The following is a 22,263-nucleotide window of genomic DNA, read 5'->3' as shown; positions in this document are numbered from 1 at the left end:
AATCACATGCGAGAGTATTGGCTGCCTAAGTTCATATTTGCATTAGTTATGAGCAATTGAATTCCAGGTCTTCATGTAATAAATTCAAATTTGCACAACACTACGTAGCAATCAGCTGTTCAAGGTATTTTACTTTTGAGTGAACAGCTACCACCTCTTTTATTTCTGCCTGCCCTAGTAAAGGGTAAACGTGCCAGTGATGGCCATACTAATAAATATTTTTTAAACTGTTTTGTTTCTTCCTTGTAAGACCGAGGTTTCCAGACACAATAGTTAAACAAACAATGGGCTTTGATCCCGGTTACTGCTTACTGATGTAAGTAAGTAGTCGTTACATGAGCCATGTCAGGGGCCTTTGGCGGCTCAATAATAACCCTCGCACCGGGATTGACGAGGTTGGTTATCCACCTTACAACCCACACGATAGAAGAAGAAGATGTGAACATACATAAAACACGCCTTTATCCCTAATGGGCCAGACAGAGCCATAAGTAATCACACATATCTAATATCACACTTATTGCGCTACTGAGTTGGGCAGAGTCACTTTGCTGTACGAGTTTTGGCCAAAAATGTAGTCGATTACCTACAATAATAGTTTATAAAGAAATGTACTTTACAATGCATCTCGTCTCCTTGTGTATCATGCTTTATTTTATGATTAAGTACGTAATATCAGGCTCCCATAACACCGTCATCCAGGTCAAATTTATGGGCATCACGCTAGCGGCGAATGCGTTCATGGCTAGTTACGTACGGGACAGTTTCATTAGAATACTTTCAGAGTTTTGCAGGCCCTAAACATGCAGGCCCTACTTTGGTGCCATTTACTAAGCCATCCGCGAAACTAAGATTACGCGTGATTACACAAACACAGTCTAATTTTAATTGCAAATCGAAATCTGGAACACCTTGTCAATTAAATCTTCTAATCTGTTGAACTGCCTTGCGATTAACAGCGGGGTTTTTCGTTGTGTATTTCCTGACAGCTTCGCGATGCGCGTTTTCTTTACTTGGTTTCGGTCCGCGTTTCTGTTTTTTGGGTCGGCCACCTTTATTTTTAACGCATTGGCTTTCGTCTTGATTACTGATTCTTTCTAATAGGACAACTGGTTTTAAAATTGTCAGTTTTATATCACTTGTAGTGTCATATACATCTACCGGATTTGAATCAACTTCCAATTTACTAATATCAAAATTTTGCACAGAGGTTTTAAGCGGGGCCAGGGTTGATTGATAGTTCATCAAAATCGAATCTAAAGTTTGATTCTCATTCAGTAATGGTGATGATATTAAATCTACTAAAATGGATTGTGACGTTTCGGAACTAACCTGCGTTTCGTTTTTCCATATAAGGTCGTCATTTAATACTCTTAATCAGGTCAATGAGTATTCGGATCCGTCGTAAACTTCATTCGCGAGCAAAAGTTTGGCTAGCGCTTCGGTTGAATTACATTTAAATAAACGTGCTACGTAAGGACCATCCTCTGGCTTACCCGTTCCTATATTAATGTTGTTGCTGTTAACTGCATGGCTGTTAAAGAAATAATATTCACCATTAAACCGCCAAAAACTAAAAGTATAACCCTGACCCGTAAACAATATGCTATCAGTACTGTCGTTGTGATTTGAATTGTTCACATTATAAGCGAATTGCGAATCTACAGTATAGTCATTAGTATTAAAAAACACTCTATTGTCCAGTATATTCATTAACGTTAATAAACCTATGTCTTTATTCGCGGGAGTTGTAGGATACGTATTAGAAATGATCCAGTTGTCCTCCATACTAACTATATGTGCGACGTTATCCCCGACGCGAAGCTCATTGGGTAATTCATCTGGCATAAAATAACTGACACCCCTCTGAAGTAGATATTTTAACTGCATGTAAAGTGTTTCCCCCATTTTTAAAATTTTATCAATTTCGGCAGTAGTGAAAGATGCGCGATTATGGAACACAGAATAAATTGAAGCGCATGCTGAGATAACCGTACATTGCGAATTATTACCTTCATACATATCGGAGCCTTGGTGTGTTAGACCTAAGGATTCAGTAAATTTTAGATATTAATTTATTTAATAGGTAATACACCCTATTATTGACACCCCTACTGACTATTAAGAAAAAAAAAGAACATTTTGATATATTCCTTGCATTTTGATATATTCGGATTGATTTTGAAAAATGATTAGACCGTACCAATCATTTAAGGTTCTATAATTAGGCAGTTTACCCTACATAAGTACTTAAATTAAAATATCAATTATCAATATTATCATTCTCCAACAATCTATTTTTTAATAAAACAATTATTCACCGATATTATTATAGGGAATGCAATAATTATTATATGAGAACTAAGTTACCTACCTAATATAAAAAAAACTACGCATATATATAAAATTTCAGTCGGATCAATAAACCTAGGTAGGTGATTTTTTTAATAAGTAGTTAAAATGGCATTCGTTTAAGCACTTTCACACAGTGCCGCCAGCTCGTGCCGCACAAAGCCGCCGCCGATAATCATTTCAGTCGCGACGGTCATGTAGAGCACACATTGTGGTTGAACATCAAAGGTCGATGAATCAAGTCGACAACATTGCCATCGTAGCTGTGGCTGAAGTAAAAAAAATACGAGGCGCCGACTTTACAATATAGAAAATGGCTAAGCAACTTTCTCGAAAAAACACATACTTAAGATTACGCCTATTTTCCGTTGGGATCGGCCACGCAATTCCACTTACTACGATCCTGACACGTCACTTTCGCTTCTACCACTGAAACAAAAATCTTTTGCTACCATATGTAAAGTGAGGTGTAATAGGAAATGGGTGTTATGGTAATACCGATATGTTTCAGAAAATTTATAAAGTGGTGTTTACCTGAAGGGCACAGCTAGATGTTATAGACCGGTGAGCATGAGACAAAGAAAACTCCCTTGAATTTGTACAATGTATATTTTACAATTATAGTTATTAAAGTACAACCATGGGCAGGTAAAAACCCTATGGAGGGAGACAGGTCGCGCTTTGGTCCGTCAGGTTAATTGTCACTCCGTAACAACCATGGGATATCACTATGTTTAAAACACTGTCCGTACACCTGTAGGCACCTCACTTACTCGAGGACCTCCGACTATCAGGCCTACCTGAGGCGTTCCGGAATACCATACAGGTGATGCGTTGAGGCCGGCTCAGGCCAGGGCGTGCTGGACGATGGCGGCGCAGCGGGCCAACTGTTACGCAGCTGGCGGGCTGCACGTCCACCGGTCAACCTCGCAGTCCTTCACCGAGCCTTATCCGGAGTGGAGCTCCGCCGAAATGAAGCTTGAAATAACTCTCAAATGCAGAAGAAAACAGTAGGAATCTTCATTCACAAAATTTGTTGAAATAGTCTGATCCAATCATAAACTTCTTCATAGAACTTAAAAACGTCAGAAAATTAAACAAAACTTTAAAGACGTTAAAACAATTAAAACTCAAAAACTTTATAAACGTTAAAAACTTAAGAAAAAAACCCCATCTGCAACAAGGAATGGCAATGATTAGCATGTGGTTCAGCTGACAGCGTGGCAAGGCAACTCACGAGTGTAAAACAAAGAAAATAACTTACAGGTTCATCCGGGATAGTTGGGCATCGCTCGGATGAAACCTAAACCCACCCACTGGACCTTAGGCGATGGGATTTCAGTGATATTGCTGAAAACAAGGACCTCGAGGTTATCACAAAGTTGGTGCAAAAATATGCACGAAGAATTGCGAGGACTCACCATCTCGGTTAAGCTATTTCTATTAATCAAGACATCGGCTCTTGATGCCGCCGATACATTGGGGCTTTAATTTGCCCACATTCGGGTTTCGGCAATGGAGTCTCCGGCGCTCTCGCGACGACCCCACTTTCCAAAACCTGTCTCAGCTCAGCCAGCTGTCAGTCTGACACAAGAACCACGAACAAAGTTGCCAAACTAGAAAAAATCTACCAAACCATAAATTCGCCGAATCAACGACAACAATCGACCGACTTGTTTGATCCCAAAATTTAAACAATATAATTATAATATATCAAAAATAAATGTTGCAGATAATTTTAATATACCAAATTTTGAAGAAAATAAAATAATTAAAAATATTCGGGCCCATCGATAACCCTGCAGCGCCATCTGTGATTTCCTGCGGGTAAAATATAAAAACAACGTTATATCGTCAGAAACCACAAGATGTCGCTACAAGGCTCGTTGGTCCGAAATGCTTCGTTACACCACTCTTATCAAAGTACACTCATTTATGCATGCTCGCCGGTTCCCAGTACTCTTGACCGTGGCTTTTCTTTAAACATCCTGAAATTAATCGAGGTATGTACCACCTAGGCCATCCACTTCGGATTTTACCACTTACATCCGTATAATAAATCTTGGCCTTGTCCAACCTATCTAAGCGTCCTTTTGTCAATTCTCTTCACTACATTTTCTTTTACAACAATCCCTTAACACACTATTTTATCATTCAAAGTTATTCAAAGTATAATAAATATTCAAAGTAACCTTTTGACAGTTTTAATAAAATATCAAGCAATTAATTAATTACATCATTGTAACATAAATATTTAATTCAGGTACCTACCTAATAAAATGACTTTAAGACCAATGACATCGAGAGGGTGACGTACCGGTATACAAACATTCAACTCAATTGATGTAACGCAACGCAAACCCTCGTTATAAAATATTTAGAAGACATGTCGATTTACTACACTGCACTTTACTTAAATAAAGGATTATACAGTCTGTTCTCTGCCTACCCCAATGGAAAATAGGCGAGATATTATGTATGTACGCAATGCAGCACTCTATTGACGGAATATTTCGAAAATTAAATATAAAATAACAGGAAAACGTAATATCAGTTTTTGTTCTTCTTTTGATCTTGTTGCATCATAGCGTGGGATTATTTCAGACTAATACAGGTGAAGTAGGTATGTATATTTGTCAAAAATTAAAAAAAAAAAAAACTAGGCAAGTGCGATTTGGACTCGCGCACCGAAGGTTCCGTCCACAGAAAAGGTTAGTAAAAGAAAACTCTGATGGCGAAATTCAAGTATCTAGATATTCACTTAAGCTATAGGCATCAAATAAAGAATAATACTACGTTAGAATGGTCTGTCTCGCTCGTACTTATGCGTTAGATGTGTATCTACGTATGATACGTATACATACTTACATACACAGATTTTTCCTTTACTAACATTTTCTGTGGACGGAACCTTAGGTACATATACACATAAAATATAGTATAACATAGTATATATACCTACCTATATTATATTTTTACTGTATCAGGGTTGTGGAGGTATCGTATTTTTTAGACACTCATTGTATTCGGCGTTTTCCATATCTTTAGATAGATGTAAAGTAATAAACAAAATAATTATAAAGTTGTTACTTTATAGCTGTCACAAAAAGTAATAAAAAAAAATAAAACGGACTTCAAAATCTGTCAAATAAAAAGTAAGAAATAATATTTAGTTGAATACATTAGAATCTAAATTTTGAAATTACTTTTTATTTGTATAAACTCGAGTGTCCCTAATAATATTAATAGTGTCCGACACACCCTTAACCGTTTTCCAATTTTCTTTAATTTACTTTCAAACCATTAGTATCCATACTTACTTAAGCTCTAAGCTTCTATTAGTATAGTCGAAACACAAAGTTCCTAATTTTTAACTGTTTTTCAACCATAAGTTGGAAATTTCTAAACCAATTTTGATGAAACTTGCATTCTTTTCTATGTTGGACGATACTTAATAAAAAAGCATTGCAATACGATTTGTAGTTTTTACGAAATGCATGGACAAACATACAGGCATGTATATGGAAAATTTAACACACATTACGATATACATATGGATCAAATTAATAACCTTTTTTTTTGAAGTCGGTTGAATTAGATTAGTTTCCTTCAGTCCCCACCACATGGTCATCAAGATATATAACCATATCCCTAACCATATTCAAAATATAGACAAACCTACATACACCCTTTAACAGTAATTTAAATAAGTTTATTGTAGACAAATGTTATTATAGCATTCAAACTTTTTTTTTAGATAAACTAAATACTTCAAAGCTTCGATATCTATATACTTACTTAATAACTTGTTTGATATAATTTTGTTATTATAAATAGCTGTATTATATAATTAAGTAGGTAACTTTATAATAATTTTGTTACCTAGTTACTACTTATTTCTATAATTCTTAGTTAGATAGTTAATATCTTATAATATTATTATAAGATTGGTTATAGTTGTATTTAACCATCTGTAGTAACTTGTCATTTTTGATAAAATACGCTACTTCTTCTACACATAAAACAGACATAATTATTTAGTTGGCTTTTTCACGATTTTAGAGAAAGGTTTAACTTTTCACACAGAATATTAAGAGAGTGACTGGTATTAGTATAGCATAGAATAAGTAATAATACTACGGTCATAGGTTAACTTTTGTGTGTATTATAGGTAATTTGTTACAGATCTACTTATTACAGATCATCTCATAATGAGTGATGTTACTGTTGTGCTACAACATGGGTTGCTGTCAAACCAGAATCACACTCGGATTGTTATAATTCAAAAAGGATACAATCTTATTATTATTATCTATAGTGTTATGATCTCATCTAAATTTATCATAGGTTAATTAACTTATTTCATATACCTACCAACATACTTATATAATCTAAAAAAATATTAATAGTAATTAACTATCGCCTATTCTAGTCACACAGCATAAGTAGGGGCAATGCAATTGATTTAAGTAGGTAGGTACCTATTGCCTGTTATTAAGTAAAGTTTTTTCCATGACTGATGTAAAGCAGCTATTTTATCATCATAAAATCAATCGATCGTTTGGTAAACTGGAATTAAGCTCGTTAAAATCTAAATACTTACCGGCACCGATGCAGGTTGCAGCAGGCTCGTCGTCGACGCGACGGCGACGCATTGTAGAGCACGATGGAATTTCGACGCTTGAACGCTTCATCTATAAACAAACCACTTCTGTACTATTTGTGTTTATCTAATAGACAATAAAATAAGAATTATAGCTTTAAGTAGGTAGGTACTTGCCTTTTAATGTTTCACTTTCATTATGTGAAAAAGAGAAAATCAGTACAGATAGTTAAAGATCTTACAATTATAATAATTATGTTTATATGGCTAACTATTTTACGATTTTAAAGATTATATACCTAAAAATATTTATAAATAATTGTTAAATTATCAATAACAAAATCGACTTACCTTTGGAAATCTTGAAATACAAGTGAAAAAACGCTTGTCACTTTTTCGCGCCAACGGTTTGGGTACTGAGTTTACTTTTTTTTTCCATGAGACAAAGAAATTCTGGCAAAGCAGATTCAAACAGCCAATATCGAAAAATATTGAGGTACTTTTTTCTTCATTCGGTCGCATAGATGTCGATGGAATTAATAAATAAGCAATATAAAATCTAATTGCTTTTTGTTACTTCAGTACAATTTAACTTTTTTAAATAAGCAATGAAGATTGAGTAGTTTCATTAATTTTTCCATTGTTTTTTGGCGGGAAAGTTGTTTTCTTCATTGAATAATCTATTTATATTTAATACGAAATGAAGAAGTAATCGAAAAACATTCACTTAAGTGTTATCGTATCGGAAAAATATATAAATATAAAGTATAAATAAACATTCAGTAAACAAAGTGGTACTATCTATTTTCACTTCGTCCCAAAAAGCCGCTTCATAACTCGAAAATTTATGCGGACTTTTGAGTTAATTCATATCACAAACCTAAAGGTCTATGTAACCAGGCCAAAAATTTCCAAAAAGAAAAAAAGATGAGGCTATAATTATGACATAATAATACATTTGCGTAACCTGTGGATTCCATTGCCAACCGATTTGAAAATATGAAAATACGTTTATTGATTTTAACGAATTTAACGTACCTAGTATAGTATTTGGCTGTATGGGTTATGTTTCCTTTGCCTATCCTATGTACAAAATAACCAAAAAAAACTAAACATAATGGTCTTATGGTCTCGTTCTGTGGTCTCGTTGCCGAGAAGTTCTCTTGATAATTTCCTGCTTTTTGGCGGGAAACGGGAACGGGACAGTTGCTTTCTTCATTGAATAATCTAAATAATTAATACGAAGTGGTGTTTTGTGGTTAATGATCGCATTAAGTTAGTCGGAAGACATTCGCGAGTGTTATTATATCGGAGTATTCAATGAACAAAGTGTATCTGCCTATTTTCGCTTCGTGCCAAGAAGCCGCTCCATAACTCGAAAGTTTATGCGGACTTTTGAGTTAATTCGTTTGGGGTTCGGAGTGGGAGTCTACTCCGAGGGTGGGGGCTTAGGTTTCATGATCATCACCTTTTATCATTTCATTAATCATCAAGAAAAAAAATACGTAAGACATGGCTGTATGGGCATAGTTCCCTTTGCCTTACCCTTCGGGGAAAACCAAAACAAAAAAAAAAGATAATTTCCTGTGCTACTTTGTTAGAATTTGTAGCTTACAAGTTCATCGTGCGAGAGCGTCGATATTCTACTGTAAAAACTTCCAGAGCCATTGTGTGTTTTGGATAGAGCCGATATGATAAAAAGTTTGTGGATAATGTTCGTTGATAAATTGCAATGTAAGTAACATACAATCAAATGACATTGTTATTATATATGACACTGTTATTATATATGACACTGTTATTATATAGTTATTTATTTATAGGTGTGAATGCTGATCGACTTTGTCATACTAACTTATACTCATACTAAGAGATGTAAGCAACAATAACAAGTTTCCTGAAGAATGTTCCAATCGGACAGTTACAAACAATTATGTCTGTATAAGTTGTGGAATATCTTTGGGAAAGCAGTCACGAAGATAAAATCACAGGCCATGGGCTTATGGAAAGAAGTGAAGAGTGGTATTATATAGAAAAACAATCTCCGAGATAGGTATTAAAGTATTAAGTATTTTAATTTATGTTGTACATGAAAAAAAATGTGTTTCAATCATAATTGTTATAAGGCAATCCTTAATTATGATTAAAACATTGTTCTAATTTTAATTTATTGTTGCCAATGTTTCAGTTCCATTTCTACACATTAAATAATATTGATACAATCGGGCATATTGTGCAATATACTATTAAAAACATTCGTGTTTGCTTTCAGATGCCTGATGGATGCCCATGTATGCGTTGTTTGCAGGATGAGCTCACCTCAAAAGCATTAATATCTAGTGAACATAAAAGCTGTGTTAGGTGTGTTGTTGCAATGTATATATTTATTAACCCCCAATGCAAAAACAACGGGGTGTTATAAGTTTGAAGTGTGTGTATGTGTCTATCTGTGGCAACGTAGCTCCCAAACGGATGATCCAATTTTAATATGTTTTTTTTTTGTTTGTAAGTTATATTAGTCGAGAGTGTTCTTAGCTATGTTTGGTAGAAATCGGTTCAGGTCTTCGAGGTCATCAGAGATGTTTGTTATGTGATAGGAATGTTACACGTTCAGTTTGCTTGCAAGCATAGGTATGTGGGATAAGTTATTTTTTGCTTTTTATAGGGTTTTTAATTTTTTTCACTTTTTTTCATAATAATTGAGTACTTTTGTTTTGTCGGGGTTTTTTTTTTTGTTCATAGATGTTGGTAAACTATGAGTTTATATCACTTTATAATTATAATTTATATTATTAAATCATTAAATAGATAAAAAACCTTTGTATATTTTAATGTTATTGTTAAGTTTATTCTCTACCTACTTACTAATATGTTACCATATTAAGTCTGTTCAAAAATCATAAATAGGTACTTGTTCTTCTTCTATCATGTAGGTTGTGAAGTGGATGAACAACCTCATCAACCAGGGTTATTGCTGAGCCGCCAATGTCGTTGGATCAGCCAGCAATGTCCTAACTGAATCAGGGATCACAAAGAAATTTTTGTGTTTTGTCCCCACCGGGACTTGAACCTGGGACCTCCGGAATGTTAGCCACTGGACCACATAGGCCGAGAGTATATGGTTAAGTTGCTGTTTTATTTGAACTATTTATTTAAATGTAGGAATATTTTGTATGAGTATGAATAATATAATAAAACAAATTATTTCTAAAAATATATCTTTCATTATGTTTTTAATAAAATTGTTTCTTTTTAAAATTATTTTGATAAATAAAAATAGTAATCACGTCGTTTAGCACCACTTCAACTGATAGGATCTCACAATCAATGTTTTTTGTGGTATCAAAATTGTTAGTTACATTTAATTTTTGACCTCTTGGGACCAGATTTTCACATCAAACATCCTTTGGTGGTCTTTATTGGTCTAAATGCAAGAAAATATAATTACAAAATCTATAGGTACCAATGAGGGACTTTCCAGGCTACGTCCCCAAAAAAAATAGATGGCGCTGTACAGATGTGCGATCGTATAAATATGCCTATATACCCTTGCCATTACATTTAAATAATATTTATTTACCCGAGCAATGAGAAAATAGGTATTTATCATGTTAAATCTGGACAGCGCCATCTGTATTTTTTTTTTGAGAACCTAGCCTGGAAAGTCATCTATTAGCTTTTTTATAAAATATTTCTATTACCTACCTAGTTACTAAATATGCAAGAGTAACGTGTGTTATTGGTGCTGATTCCAGTACACACTATCTAAGTTTATATGAAGTTATACCTGTCATTTTATTATCAGCTGACGGGTAAACGACAGGCTTAAAATTTATGGAATAGGTTCACAAGAATTTTAGGCAGAAATTAAAAAACCCCAGCAAAAGTTGACAGCACACATGTCACCGGCGATAGAAATATGTTATGCGAAATAAAAGTTGCTCCAGGTTTTATAGTTTTGCCAGGCCGTAGGGTATCTCCCTGATGCGGAGCATGTCACCGGTGATAGAATTTGACCAAGATTTGAATAGGTATCGTGAAAACCAAAAAGTTCCACGTGCGATAGTTTCACCAGGTCGTAGGGTGTCTTTAATATACTTTATTGCACTTAACAACTAGTTACATCACAAACAAGAAATGGACGTTTACAAGGGTGGACTTATCTCTAAGAGAGATCTCTTCCAGCCAACCCAGAGGTAGTATTAGAGTAACTGCGGAAGAATAAAAAGAGGTGCAATATATTAAATACATTATAATAATTATATCTACATATAAAACCGTTTAAAAAAATATATATACACAAACATATGCCTAAGCCTCTATAAATATATACACATATAAAATATACTATACCTACATACATACCTATTATATCCACTCTACAGTCGTTGGTAATTATAGCTACCGATTCCAAATTCACCTCAGCAGTCGGTGGTAGCTATACTTACCAATTGTCGGGGTTCCGTTAGGGTGACCAATTTTACGGATTAACTAGTTTTACAAGCTAGTATAGATTATAAAATTATACTAGTATTGTGTACTATAAAAAACCTTACTAGGTGGTATTTGCATCTCTTCCCTATGAGTTGATAACATTAAAAAAACAACTTTCAAAGTCAGACGAGTGTTGGTCGAGTCTACTGTCAACTACTGTGTTTGCGAGTGAGTGTTTTAAACAAGAAATATGCCGTAAGTATATAAAATATATTATTTTTATTGATTAGCATACACCTTGAATATATCCTCTACCGTTTTCTACAAAAACCTGAACATTTAAGCCATGATTTTGTTCCAAAATCATTAAGAGAAAAATATCGTATCAAAAAAACGTCTCCTGAGACAAAAATGGAGGCAAATTACAGAATATTACACGACGCATTATATTTTAAAATGTTTTAAATACATCACGGTTACTTATTAGTTACTCGTGGAAACAAATTATTTACCTAAATAAACAATTATTTCAGCAGATGCCCAGGATTTAGATTACAGGGTACACCAAATTTGGTCAACTTTTATCATGGTAACTAAACCTACCATCGACTTATCTGGGTTTAAGGGTTCGTACAAACGGAGCGATTATCTTTCTATGGCTGCTTGAACGCGCTTATTTTTTGTTTGAGCTTACAGTTACTTTGGTGTTTGTATTTGGAGCACGTTTTGGTGTAATTTTTTTTGTGTTCGTGTGACATGATTTTTGTGTGGTTTATTAATTAATTTAATAATCAAATGCTACAATACTAACTTTCATACTAATCCAAATCCTAGTGGTTAATTTTGCGGTTTTCTTGTATGACATTTTTGTAATACTGTGCAAGCATAATGTTTTGATTAAAGGTACTAATTACTAAGTATTTATTTTAGATTACCAAACAAAAAAGGTCGCGACTTGAGTCCGACAAGTCGCGAATCGGCAAGTCGTCAAAGGTAAATATTATTTATTTCTGTTTTCGTGATTATAAAGTATGTATAACATAATAATATGCTGTTTTACGTTTCAGTGTTCAAAGAGGTAGAGGTCGAGGACGTGGACAGGGAAGAGGTGGGCGTGCACACAGAGGAAGCGAAGTTGACAATGTAGAGTAAGTATTATTGCACACAAATTCAATTTATAACTAGCGTTCTTTTATCTTCAGTTCTAAACAGTGACTGCTTTTTTTCAGAGATGTTATAGCTGAAGTGAGGGCACAGAGACAAATTACGAAAAAACGTATGACTAAACTGCCAGTAGATATCCAACAGGAGTTTATAGACAGAAAGCGGCAGGCGCAATTAGATCGCATATTATTGCCTGATGCGCCTCCCTCGAAAGCGCCGCACGCAGTAAGTAATCTTCGTTATTGTTATTTATGTTATTGTCATGTCTATATGTTTGCTTTTGTTTTAGACGTCCATCGCCAGAACGCGGTGCAATAGAATTTATTTCGAATTCTAATGCACCTTCTGGCCAGGTAGTCTCCGTGCCTGTGGCTTCGACTTCCAATGCACCTGTTGGCCAGGTAGTCTCCGTGCCTGTGGCCACGGACGACTTCATTATTATTGGTAATTTAAAGAGATTAACTTGTATAGTTTAAACACAATAGATTTAAACCCGCACTTAATTGCTTTGTTTGTGATCCAGCCCCCGAAGCCACCGACGTCGCTGGCGGAGAAGTGGTCGGGAACACCGACGAATTTTATATGGGTAAAAAACTCATTAATAATCATATAAAAGTGTAGTTATCGTCTTTAAACCCGCATTTATTAATATTTTGTTTACAGTACCGGCACCCGAACCTGCCGCATCTATTGTCGCTGCGCCTGCTCCCGTCGTAGCACCCGCTGGTGACGACGACTCAGATATCACTGGTAACAGGTTAATACAAAATTGTGGAGTGTAAGCGTACTTGAACTCGCATTAAATTATATTCTTTTGCAGAGGTCCGCCCGTCTATATTTTCGGCGCCAACTGCCAGTACGTCGAAAAGGAGTGTAATAGGTGAAACACTTTTAATTAATTTGACTATATCCTTATACAATTAGTCCCTGAAAATGATAAAAAATCTGTGCTAATATTATAAATACTTTTTCAGCTATGAACGACGATCACTTTGCCGAGACTGTGACTAGCTGGATGACAGACTTTTTTGATAGTGAGGACGAAGACTTACTCGATATCGACAGTAATGACGTTGACTTGGGTATCTCACTCTCGACACAAAGTAATACTCGTACAGCCACTGACTGCGCAGCAGACGATGATGGACTAACTACTGAACAAATTTCTTTACTTCATGCGCAAGAGGAAGCTGATGACATATGTGTGAGAGACTTGGCACCTACTAACGATTTTTTTGAATTTAATTGGACGTGTGACAGACAGACTTTTACTGGTAAGCGAGAAGTCTTTACTGGTTCGCCAGGACCGACATTCACGGTTACTAACGACATGACTCCGACTGATATTTTTTATAAAATGATTGACGCTGATTTTGTTGACATGCTGATACGACAAACAAACCTATACGGTGAACAAAAACTGACAAAACTAAAACAAAACCGAGAAACGAAAAAACATACACGGACTTTGCGTTGGACACCGACTGACCGGGACGAAGTGATAGCGTTTTTAGCATTGATTATACTTCAGGGATTATACCCCAAAGTGACGGAGGAGTCCTACTTCTCTTATGACGGGTTTGGGACTACTCCTTTCTTTGGGCGAATAATGTCCTACAACAGATACTTCCTGTTAAAAACGATGTTACACTTTGTAGACAATGACTCGACTGAGGACACGACAAAACTTAATAAGATAAGACCTGTCATCGACTATTTTAATGCCAAATTTTCATCACTGTATTACCCTAAACAGAACGTGGCTATTGACGAGAGCTTGCTAAAATGGCATGGGCGACTTAGTATTTCTAAAAAAATAGCAACCAAGGCCGCTCAAGTAGGTGTAAAAACCTATGAGCTATGCGAGTCGTCATCAGGCTACCTATGGCAGTTCAGGGTATATACTGGAAAAGATGGCCCCAACAGGAAAAGACAAATGCGACAAACTGACGACCACAACACCCAGCAACAGACTGAGGATCAGGACACACAGCAAGAGCGACTTGACAACAGTGACAGCCAGCCACACCGACCTGAAGACCGCGTCATCCAGCAGGACCAAGCTAATGACCCTGACACCCAACAAGACCGACATGACGACCAATCGAGCAGTACGTTTCGTCCGCGAAATGCTACTTCTCAGATTGTTTATGACTTAATGAGACCACTACTTTACCGGGGACACACGCTAATAATGGATAATTTTTATAATGCTCCATTATTAGCGCGTTGCCTTAAACAGGAAAAGACTGACGTATTTGGGACTCTGAGATTATCGCGAGAATTTGTTCCCGAAAGTTTAAAGACTATGAAAAAGACTGACATGCGATAAGGTGAAATAGTGGCATCTTACTGTTCCGATCTGTCGGTGATGTTGTGGCGTGACTCTAACCTCGTTAGTATGATCTCCACTTACCATCCCCTTCTAATCGGATCAGTGACTACGTATAACCGTACGCAAGTACATAAGCCGGCTGTCGTCCTTGACTACAATAAATCAATGGGAGGTGTCGACCGCAAAGATCAGTATCTTGCCAGTCAAGCTCTTGAGAGACAGAAAACTAAAGTGTGGTACAAGAAGCTGTTTAGGCGCCTTTACAATGCAGCAATCTTTAACTGCTTTGTGATTTACGATAGTAATCCCACACACAAACTTGATCACCGTCAGTTTAGGAGGACGCTGGCTGAAGACTTGCTACGGTTGCACAAAAACATTGACTTGACGACAGAACCCAAACTAATTCGACATAGACAGACGACTCAATTGGTGGCACGCCAAACAACGCGACCGTACGTGGCCTCGAACCATTTTCCGATGAAAACGGGATCCACTGCCACACGTTGTTTTCTGTGCACTAAGAACAAACGACCGTCTAGGACTGCATATAAGTGCGAGGAGTGTGACGTAAATCTGTGCATCGTGTATTGCTTTAAAGCCTATCATAAGCCTCCTCGCACTTCCACCACCAACCAGGACAATACTGACGATTGAGATTTTTGGCGACTTTTGATTAATACTGACGGTTAAGACTTTTGACGCTGACTTTTGTTATTACTACTTCTCCGGGCAGTTGGACGACCTGAAGGCTCAAAAATACACTCATCGGTGTATACGTACGCGTCCAACATACTCCGAAGCGATGGACCGGCTTATCTAAATTAGGTCACCGTAAAACTAATGGAGTTATTTTCAACTAACTATAATCTGTATAGATTGGTCTTGGTAATTAGTTCGTTGTTTTATGCCAGGACACTCACAAAATTATGCAAAATAAAGTTTTTATGTATGGGGTACTGGCTGGTTATAACTAAGTTACAAATTACAACTTTTCAAGAGAAACTAAATACAGACTTTCCAAATTAAAATTTTGTATGGAAAACGATGGGCCTTAGTAAAATTACTATGTTTTTGCATTTTATGTATTATGTATCTTATCGACAAGGTGTTCAGCAGGAGCAGGAGCATTCAATTATAAATTAGTTTTAATTAATTTAATAAATCTTAATTTTTCTTCTGGCTTTCTTTAATTCCATGCACAAAATGTGCATGTTAATCTTACCCTTTATTGGTAACTATAGTTACCATAGACTTAAAAAGGTAGGAACGCTCAGTGTAAACAGAAATTTAGCGAGGGCGGCCATCTTGGTAAGAATACGGTGTTACAAATAAGTCGTGACCAGGTGTTATATTTATATGTCTTGTGTTTAAACTAAATAACATTAAAATATAATTTGAATACTAGTAAAAAGTGTAAAAAATATTACAGTTCCTAGAACATGATACTTTACATGCTATTAACAGGCATGGCTGGGATAACTGAAAAAATGAGCGGATTCTGTCAATTCTAATTGGATTTGAGATAGATTTTATAATGTGATCTTTTTTTATTTTTATCTAATTAGAATCATTGCACGTCTCGCTTGCTGTTTCTGAATTTTCTTTATTATAGCCACAGTAGTTTTTGAGTTACACGCCTTTTTATAACACGCCACGATATCGCTCACCGAACGCCGCGCCAGTTCGAAATGCCTGGACTGTTGAGGCTAGATTTGCTAGTGCGCCTGGACTGTCAAGTGGATATATATATAACAATATACTTAGACTACGAATATTCTATGGATAAAAAGTGCTCTTTGACTCTCTTCTTAAAAATTAGGTAAGAGGAACTCTCCTGAACTACCCTCGGCAGCCTATTCCAGAGCATGGCTGCACGGACGGAAAATGAGTGAAAGCCAAAATTGGTATTGGTCCTAGGTATCTCCAGCATCTTAGTAATACATGGACGCCTAGAACGTGAGGGAGGGGGCAGGAGGTGGAAGCGGGACCGTAGATAAGAAGGGGTACCAGGATCATAGAGAATTTTGTAAAGGAAGGAAAGGATGTGCACATCACGGCGAAGTCGGATAGGGAGCCATTTTAACGACGCACGAAACTCGGAAATATGGTCATACTTGCGTAAGCCGAAGATGAAACGTATCGCCAAATTTTGAAGATGCTCGAGTTTGTTAAGCAGCTCCTCGGTTACATCCAAGTAACAGACGTCCGCGTAGTCGAGAATCGGGAGCAGGAGAGATTGCGCCAGCATAATCTTGGTGTGAAAAGGGAGGAAGAATTGGAGACGCTTGAGAGAGTGAAACGTGAAGTGCATACGCTTGCTCAGCTCATTAATATGAGAAGACCAAGATATGACAATCCATTATAAGCCCCAAATTTTTCGCCTTCTCAGAATAGGCAATAGGGATCCCGTCGTAGACAAGCGGAGGAAAAGAATTCCAGTCAAGCATACTTCTGAGTCTACTGCTACCCACGATCAACGCCTGTGATTTAGCGGGATTGACAAGGAGACCAAAAGTAGTGTCTCCCTGATGCGGAGCAGTTTTTCAAGATCGAACAGTTTTTCCATACTCAGCTTGACGTTTCGATCACACCTCCCATACATAATTTTTACCTCCGAGACATTTTCTAGAAAAACGAAATTTTGTATCGCGGCCATCTTGTTTTTTCGCCATTTTGTTTTTTTTTTCACCGGCGATTGGATTTGACTAAGATTTAAATAGGTTTCGTGAAAAAAATATTGCTCCAGGTTTTATAGTTTTGCCAGGCCGTAGGGTGTCTCCCTGATGCGGAGCAGATTTTGAAGATAGAGAAGTGTTTTCATACTCCACAAGACGATTCGATTACATCTCCATACACAGTTTTTACTCCCGATGCATTTTCTGAAAAAACAAAATTTTGTATGGCGGCCATCTTGTTTTTCCGCCATTTTGATTTTTTTTCACCGGCCATAGGATTTGACTAAGAATTAAATAGGTTTTTTGAAAAAAGAATCGATCCAGGTGCGATAGTTTTGCCAGGCCGTAGGGTGTCTCCCTGATGCGGAGCAGTTTTCCAAGATGACGTTCCGATCATCAATTTTACCTCTGAGACATTTTCAGGAAAAACGAAAAATTTGTATGGCGGCCATCTTGTTTTTCCGCCATTTTTTTCATCGGCTATAGAATTTGACCGAGACTTAAATAGGTCTCGTGAAAACAAAAAAGTTCTAGGTGCCATAGTTTTGCCAGGCCGTAGGGTGTCTCCCTGATGCGGAGCAGCTATCGAAAACCCAGACGTATTTTCATACTCGACATGACGTTCCGATCACATTCCTATACATAAATTTTACCTCTGAAGCTTTTTTCTGGAAAAACAAAATTTTGTATGGTGGCCATCTTGTTTTTCCGCCATTTTGATTTTTTTTCACCGGCGATTGGATTCGACCAAGATTTAAATATGTTATGCGAAAAAAAAATTGCACCAGGTTTTATAGTTTTGCCAGGCTGTAGGGTGTCTCCCTGATGCGGAGCAGTTTTTCAAGATCGAACAGTTTTTCTATACTCAGCTTGACGTTTCGATCACACCTCCCATACATCATTTTTACCTCCGAGACATTTTCTTGAAAAAAGAAATTTTGTATGGCGGCCATCTTGTTTTTCCGCCATTTTGATTTTTTTTCAACGGTGATTGAATTTGACCAAGAATTAAATAGGTTTCGTGAAAAAAGAATCGTTCCAGGTGCAATAGTTTCGCTAGACTGTAGGGTGTCTCCCTGATGCCGAGCAGTTTTCCAAGATTTGGAAGTTTTCCCATACTCACCGGGAGGTCCTGATCACACCCCCCATACATCATTTTTACCCCCCGTCGCTCCTTCTGGGAGAAAAACCCTGTCAGTGAGTCAGTGAGTCAGTCAGTCACTACATGGGTTTGTAGCTATATATAATATAACTAGATATCGCGTGGTTCGCTCGCAGCAAGCTGCTCGCGTGTCCTGTATTAGTTCGAAGCTTTGTATGGCGGCCATCTTGTTTTTCCGCCATTTTTTTACCGCAATAGAATTTGACCAAGACTAAAATAGCTCTCGTGAAATCAAAAAAGTTCTAGGTGCTATAGTTTTGCCAGGCCGTAGGGTGTCTCCCTGATGCGGAGCAGTTTTCCAAGATGACGTTCCGATCACACCCCTATACATCAATTTTAGCTCTGAGACATTTTCTGGAAAAACAAAAATTTGTATGGCGGCCATTTTGTTTTTTTTTTTCACCGGCGATAAAATTTGACCAAGATTTAAATAGGTTTCGTGAAATCAAAAAAGTTCTAGGTGCTATAGTTTTGCCAGGCCGTAGGGTGTCTCCCTGAAGCGAAGCAGTTTTCCAAGATGACGTTCCGATTACACCCCTATACATCATTTTTACACCCGAGACATTTTCTGGAAAAACAAAAATTTATATGGCGGCCATCTTGTTTTTCGGCCATTTTGTTTTTTTTTCACCGGCGATAAAATTTGACCAAAATTTAAATAGGTTTCGTGAAAACAAAAATGTTCTAGGTGCGATAGTTTCGCCAGGCCGTAGGGTGTCTCCCTGATGCGGAGCAGTTTTTCAAGATCAAGAAATATTTCCATACTCTACAAGACGTTCCGATTACAACCCTATACATTATTTTTTCCCCAGAGGCATTTTGAGGAAAAACGAAAAATTTGTATGGCGGCCATCTTGTTTTTCCGCCATTTAGATTTTTTTTCACTCACGATAGAAATTGACCAAGATTTAAATATGTTTCGCGAAAGAAAAATTGCTCCAGGTTTTATAGTTTTGCCAGGCCGTAGGGTGTCTCCCTGATGCGGAGCAGTTTTTCAAAATCGAGAAAAATTTCCATAGTCAATGGGATGTTCCGATTACAACCCCATACACATTTTTTACTAACGAGACATTTTCTGGAAAAATAAAATTTTGTATGGCGGCCATCTTGTTTTTCCGCCATTTTGATTTTTTTTCACCCACAATAGAATTTGACCAAGATTTAAATAGGTTTTGCGAAAAAAAATTTGTTCCAGGTGCGATAGTTGCGCCAGGCCGTAGGGTGTCTCCCTGATGCGGAGCAGTTTTCCAAGATCTGGAAGTTTTCCCATACTCACCGGGAGGTCCAGATCACACCCCCCATACATCATTTTCACCCCCCGACGCTCCTTCTGGGAGAACAACCCTGTCAGTCAGTCAGTGAGTCAGTCAGTCAGTCAATGGGTTTGTAGCTATATATAATATAATAATAATAACTAGATGTCGCGTGGTTCGCTCGCAGCAAGCTGCTCGCGTGTCTTGTTTTCCCGCCATTTTTTTTACCGAGATAGAATTTGACCAAGACTAAAATAGGTCTCGTGAAATCAAAAAAGTTCTAGGTGCTATAGTTTTGCCAGGCCGTAGGGTGTCTCCCTGATGCGGAGCAGTTTTCCAAGATGACGTTCCGATAACACCCCTATACATCGTTTTTACACCCGAGACATTTTCTGTAAAAACAAAAATTTGTATGGCGGCCATCTTGTTTTCGGCCATTTTGTTTTTTTTTACCGGCGATAAAATTTGACCAAGATTTTATTAGGTTTGGTGAAAACAGAATCGTTCCAGGTGCGATAGTTTTCCCAGGCCGTAGGGTGCCGTCCTGATGCGGAGCAGTTTTTGAACATCCGGAAGCATTTTTATACTCTACATAACGTTCCGATCAAATCCCTCATACATTTTTTTAACCCTGAGGAATTTTCTAGAAAAACAAATCTTTGTATGGCGGCCATCTTGTTTTTCCGCAATTTTGATTTTTTTTCGCCGGCGATTGGATTTGACCAAGATTTAAATATGTTGCACGAAAAAAAAATTGCTCTAAGTTTTTTAGTTTTGCCAGGCCATAGGGTGCCGCCCTGATGCGGAGCAGTTTTCGAAGATCGAGAAATATTTTCATACTGAACCAGTCGTTCCGATTACAACCCCATACACAGATTTTACCCCCGAGACAATTTCTGAAAAAACAAAATTTTGTATGGCGGCCATCTTGTTTTCGGCCATTTTGTTTTTTTTTACCGGCGATAAAATTTGACCAAGATTTTATTAGGTTTGGTGAAAACAGAATCGTTCCAGGTGCGATAGTTTTCCCAGGCCGTAGGGTGCCGTCCTGATGCGGAGCAGTTTTTGAACATCCGGAAGCATTTTTATACTCTACATAACGTTCCGATCAAATCCCTCATACATTTTTTTAACCCTGAGGAATTTTCTAGAAAAACAAATCTTTGTATGGCGGCCATCTTGTTTTTCCGCAATTTTGATTTTTTTTCGCCGGCGATTGGATTTGACCAAGATTTAAATATGTTGCACGAAAAAAAAATTGCTCTAAGTTTTTTAGTTTTGCCAGGCCATAGGGTGCCGCCCTGATGCGGAGCAGTTTTCGAAGATCGAGAAATATTTTCATACTGAACCAGTCGTTCCGATTACAACCCCATACACAGATTTTACCCCCGAGACAATTTCTGAAAAAACAAAATTTTGTATGGCGGCCATCTTGTGTTTCCGCCATTTTGTTTTTTTTTTTTTCACCGGCGATAAAATTTGACGAAGATTTAAATAGTTTTTGTGAAAACAAAAAAGGTCCAGATGCGATAGTTCCGCCAGGCCGTAGGGTGCCGCCCTGATGCGGAGCAGCTTTTAAAGATCGAGAAGTATTTCCATACTCCACAAGACGTTCCGATTACAACCCTATACACAGTTATTTTCCCCGAGACATTTTCTATTTTGATTTTTTTTCGAGCCATTTTGATTTTTTTTCGTCAGCAATAAAATTTGACCAAGATTTAAATAGGTTTTGCGAAAAAAAAATTGTTCCAGGTGTGATTGTTTCGCCAGGCCGTAGGGTGTCTCCCTGATGCGGAGCAGTTTTCCAAGATCTGGAAGTTTTCCCATACTCACCGGAAGGTCCTGATCACACCCCCCATACATCATTTTGACCCCCCGACACTCCTTCTGGGAGAACAACCCTGTCAGTGAGTCAGTGAGTCAGTCAGTCAGTCAGTCAATCAGTCAGTCAGTGGGTTTGTAGCTTTATATAATATAACTAGATGTCGCGTGGTTCGCTCGCAGCAAGCTGCTCGCGTGTCTTGTTTTTTCGCCATTTTTTTACCGCGATAGAATTTGACCAAGACTTGAATAGGTCTCATGAAATCAAAAAAGTTCTAGGTGCTATAGTTTTGCCAGGCCGTAGGGTGACCCCTGATGCGGAGCAGTTTTCCAAGATGACGTTCCGATCATCAATTTTACCCCCGAGGGATTTTCTGGAAAAACGAAAAATTTGTATGGCGGTCATCTTGATTTTCCGCCATTTTGTTTTTTTTTTCACCGGCGATATAATTTGACCG

At 37.3% G+C, this 22,263-nt stretch overlaps 1 protein-coding gene and 1 long non-coding RNA gene across 8 annotated transcripts; both read left to right on the top strand.

Annotated features, from left to right (window-relative positions):
• The first annotated feature begins 8,497 nt into the window (after window positions 1-8,497).
• LOC126381698 (uncharacterized) lies at window positions 8,498-10,169 on the top strand. The gene is made up of 3 exons (XR_007568931.1): window positions 8,498-8,689; window positions 8,779-9,008; window positions 9,228-10,169. It is a non-coding gene; the product is annotated as an uncharacterized LOC126381698 (long non-coding RNA).
• Window positions 10,170-11,520: 1,351 nt separating this feature from the next.
• On the top strand, window positions 11,521-16,068 carry LOC126381695 (uncharacterized). Of its 7 annotated transcripts, none has more exons than XM_050031156.1 (10): window positions 11,521-11,644; window positions 11,923-11,948; window positions 12,320-12,382; window positions 12,457-12,537; window positions 12,619-12,778; window positions 12,843-12,997; window positions 13,077-13,139; window positions 13,217-13,303; window positions 13,374-13,433; window positions 13,528-16,068. In XM_050031156.1, exons 5-10 carry the CDS (start codon window positions 12,750-12,752, stop codon window positions 14,883-14,885), a joined length of 1,752 nt encoding a protein of 583 aa, XP_049887113.1. In that variant the 5' UTR covers window positions 11,521-11,644; window positions 11,923-11,948; window positions 12,320-12,382; window positions 12,457-12,537; window positions 12,619-12,749; the 3' UTR covers window positions 14,886-16,068. The 7 variants fall into 7 exon arrangements, with proteins under 7 accessions (XP_049887113.1, XP_049887109.1, XP_049887108.1 ...); XM_050031152.1 differs by having other exon boundaries at window positions 11,923-11,978; XM_050031151.1 differs by having other exon boundaries at window positions 11,923-12,015.
• Window positions 16,069-22,263: the final 6,195 nt, after the last annotated feature.

Source organism: Pectinophora gossypiella, unplaced genomic scaffold, assembly GCF_024362695.1.
Source record: "Pectinophora gossypiella unplaced genomic scaffold, ilPecGoss1.1 Pgos_86, whole genome shotgun sequence".
Classification (NCBI taxonomy): domain Eukaryota; kingdom Metazoa; phylum Arthropoda; class Insecta; order Lepidoptera; family Gelechiidae; genus Pectinophora; species Pectinophora gossypiella.
This window is presented reverse-complemented; position numbering and strand designations above follow the sequence as displayed.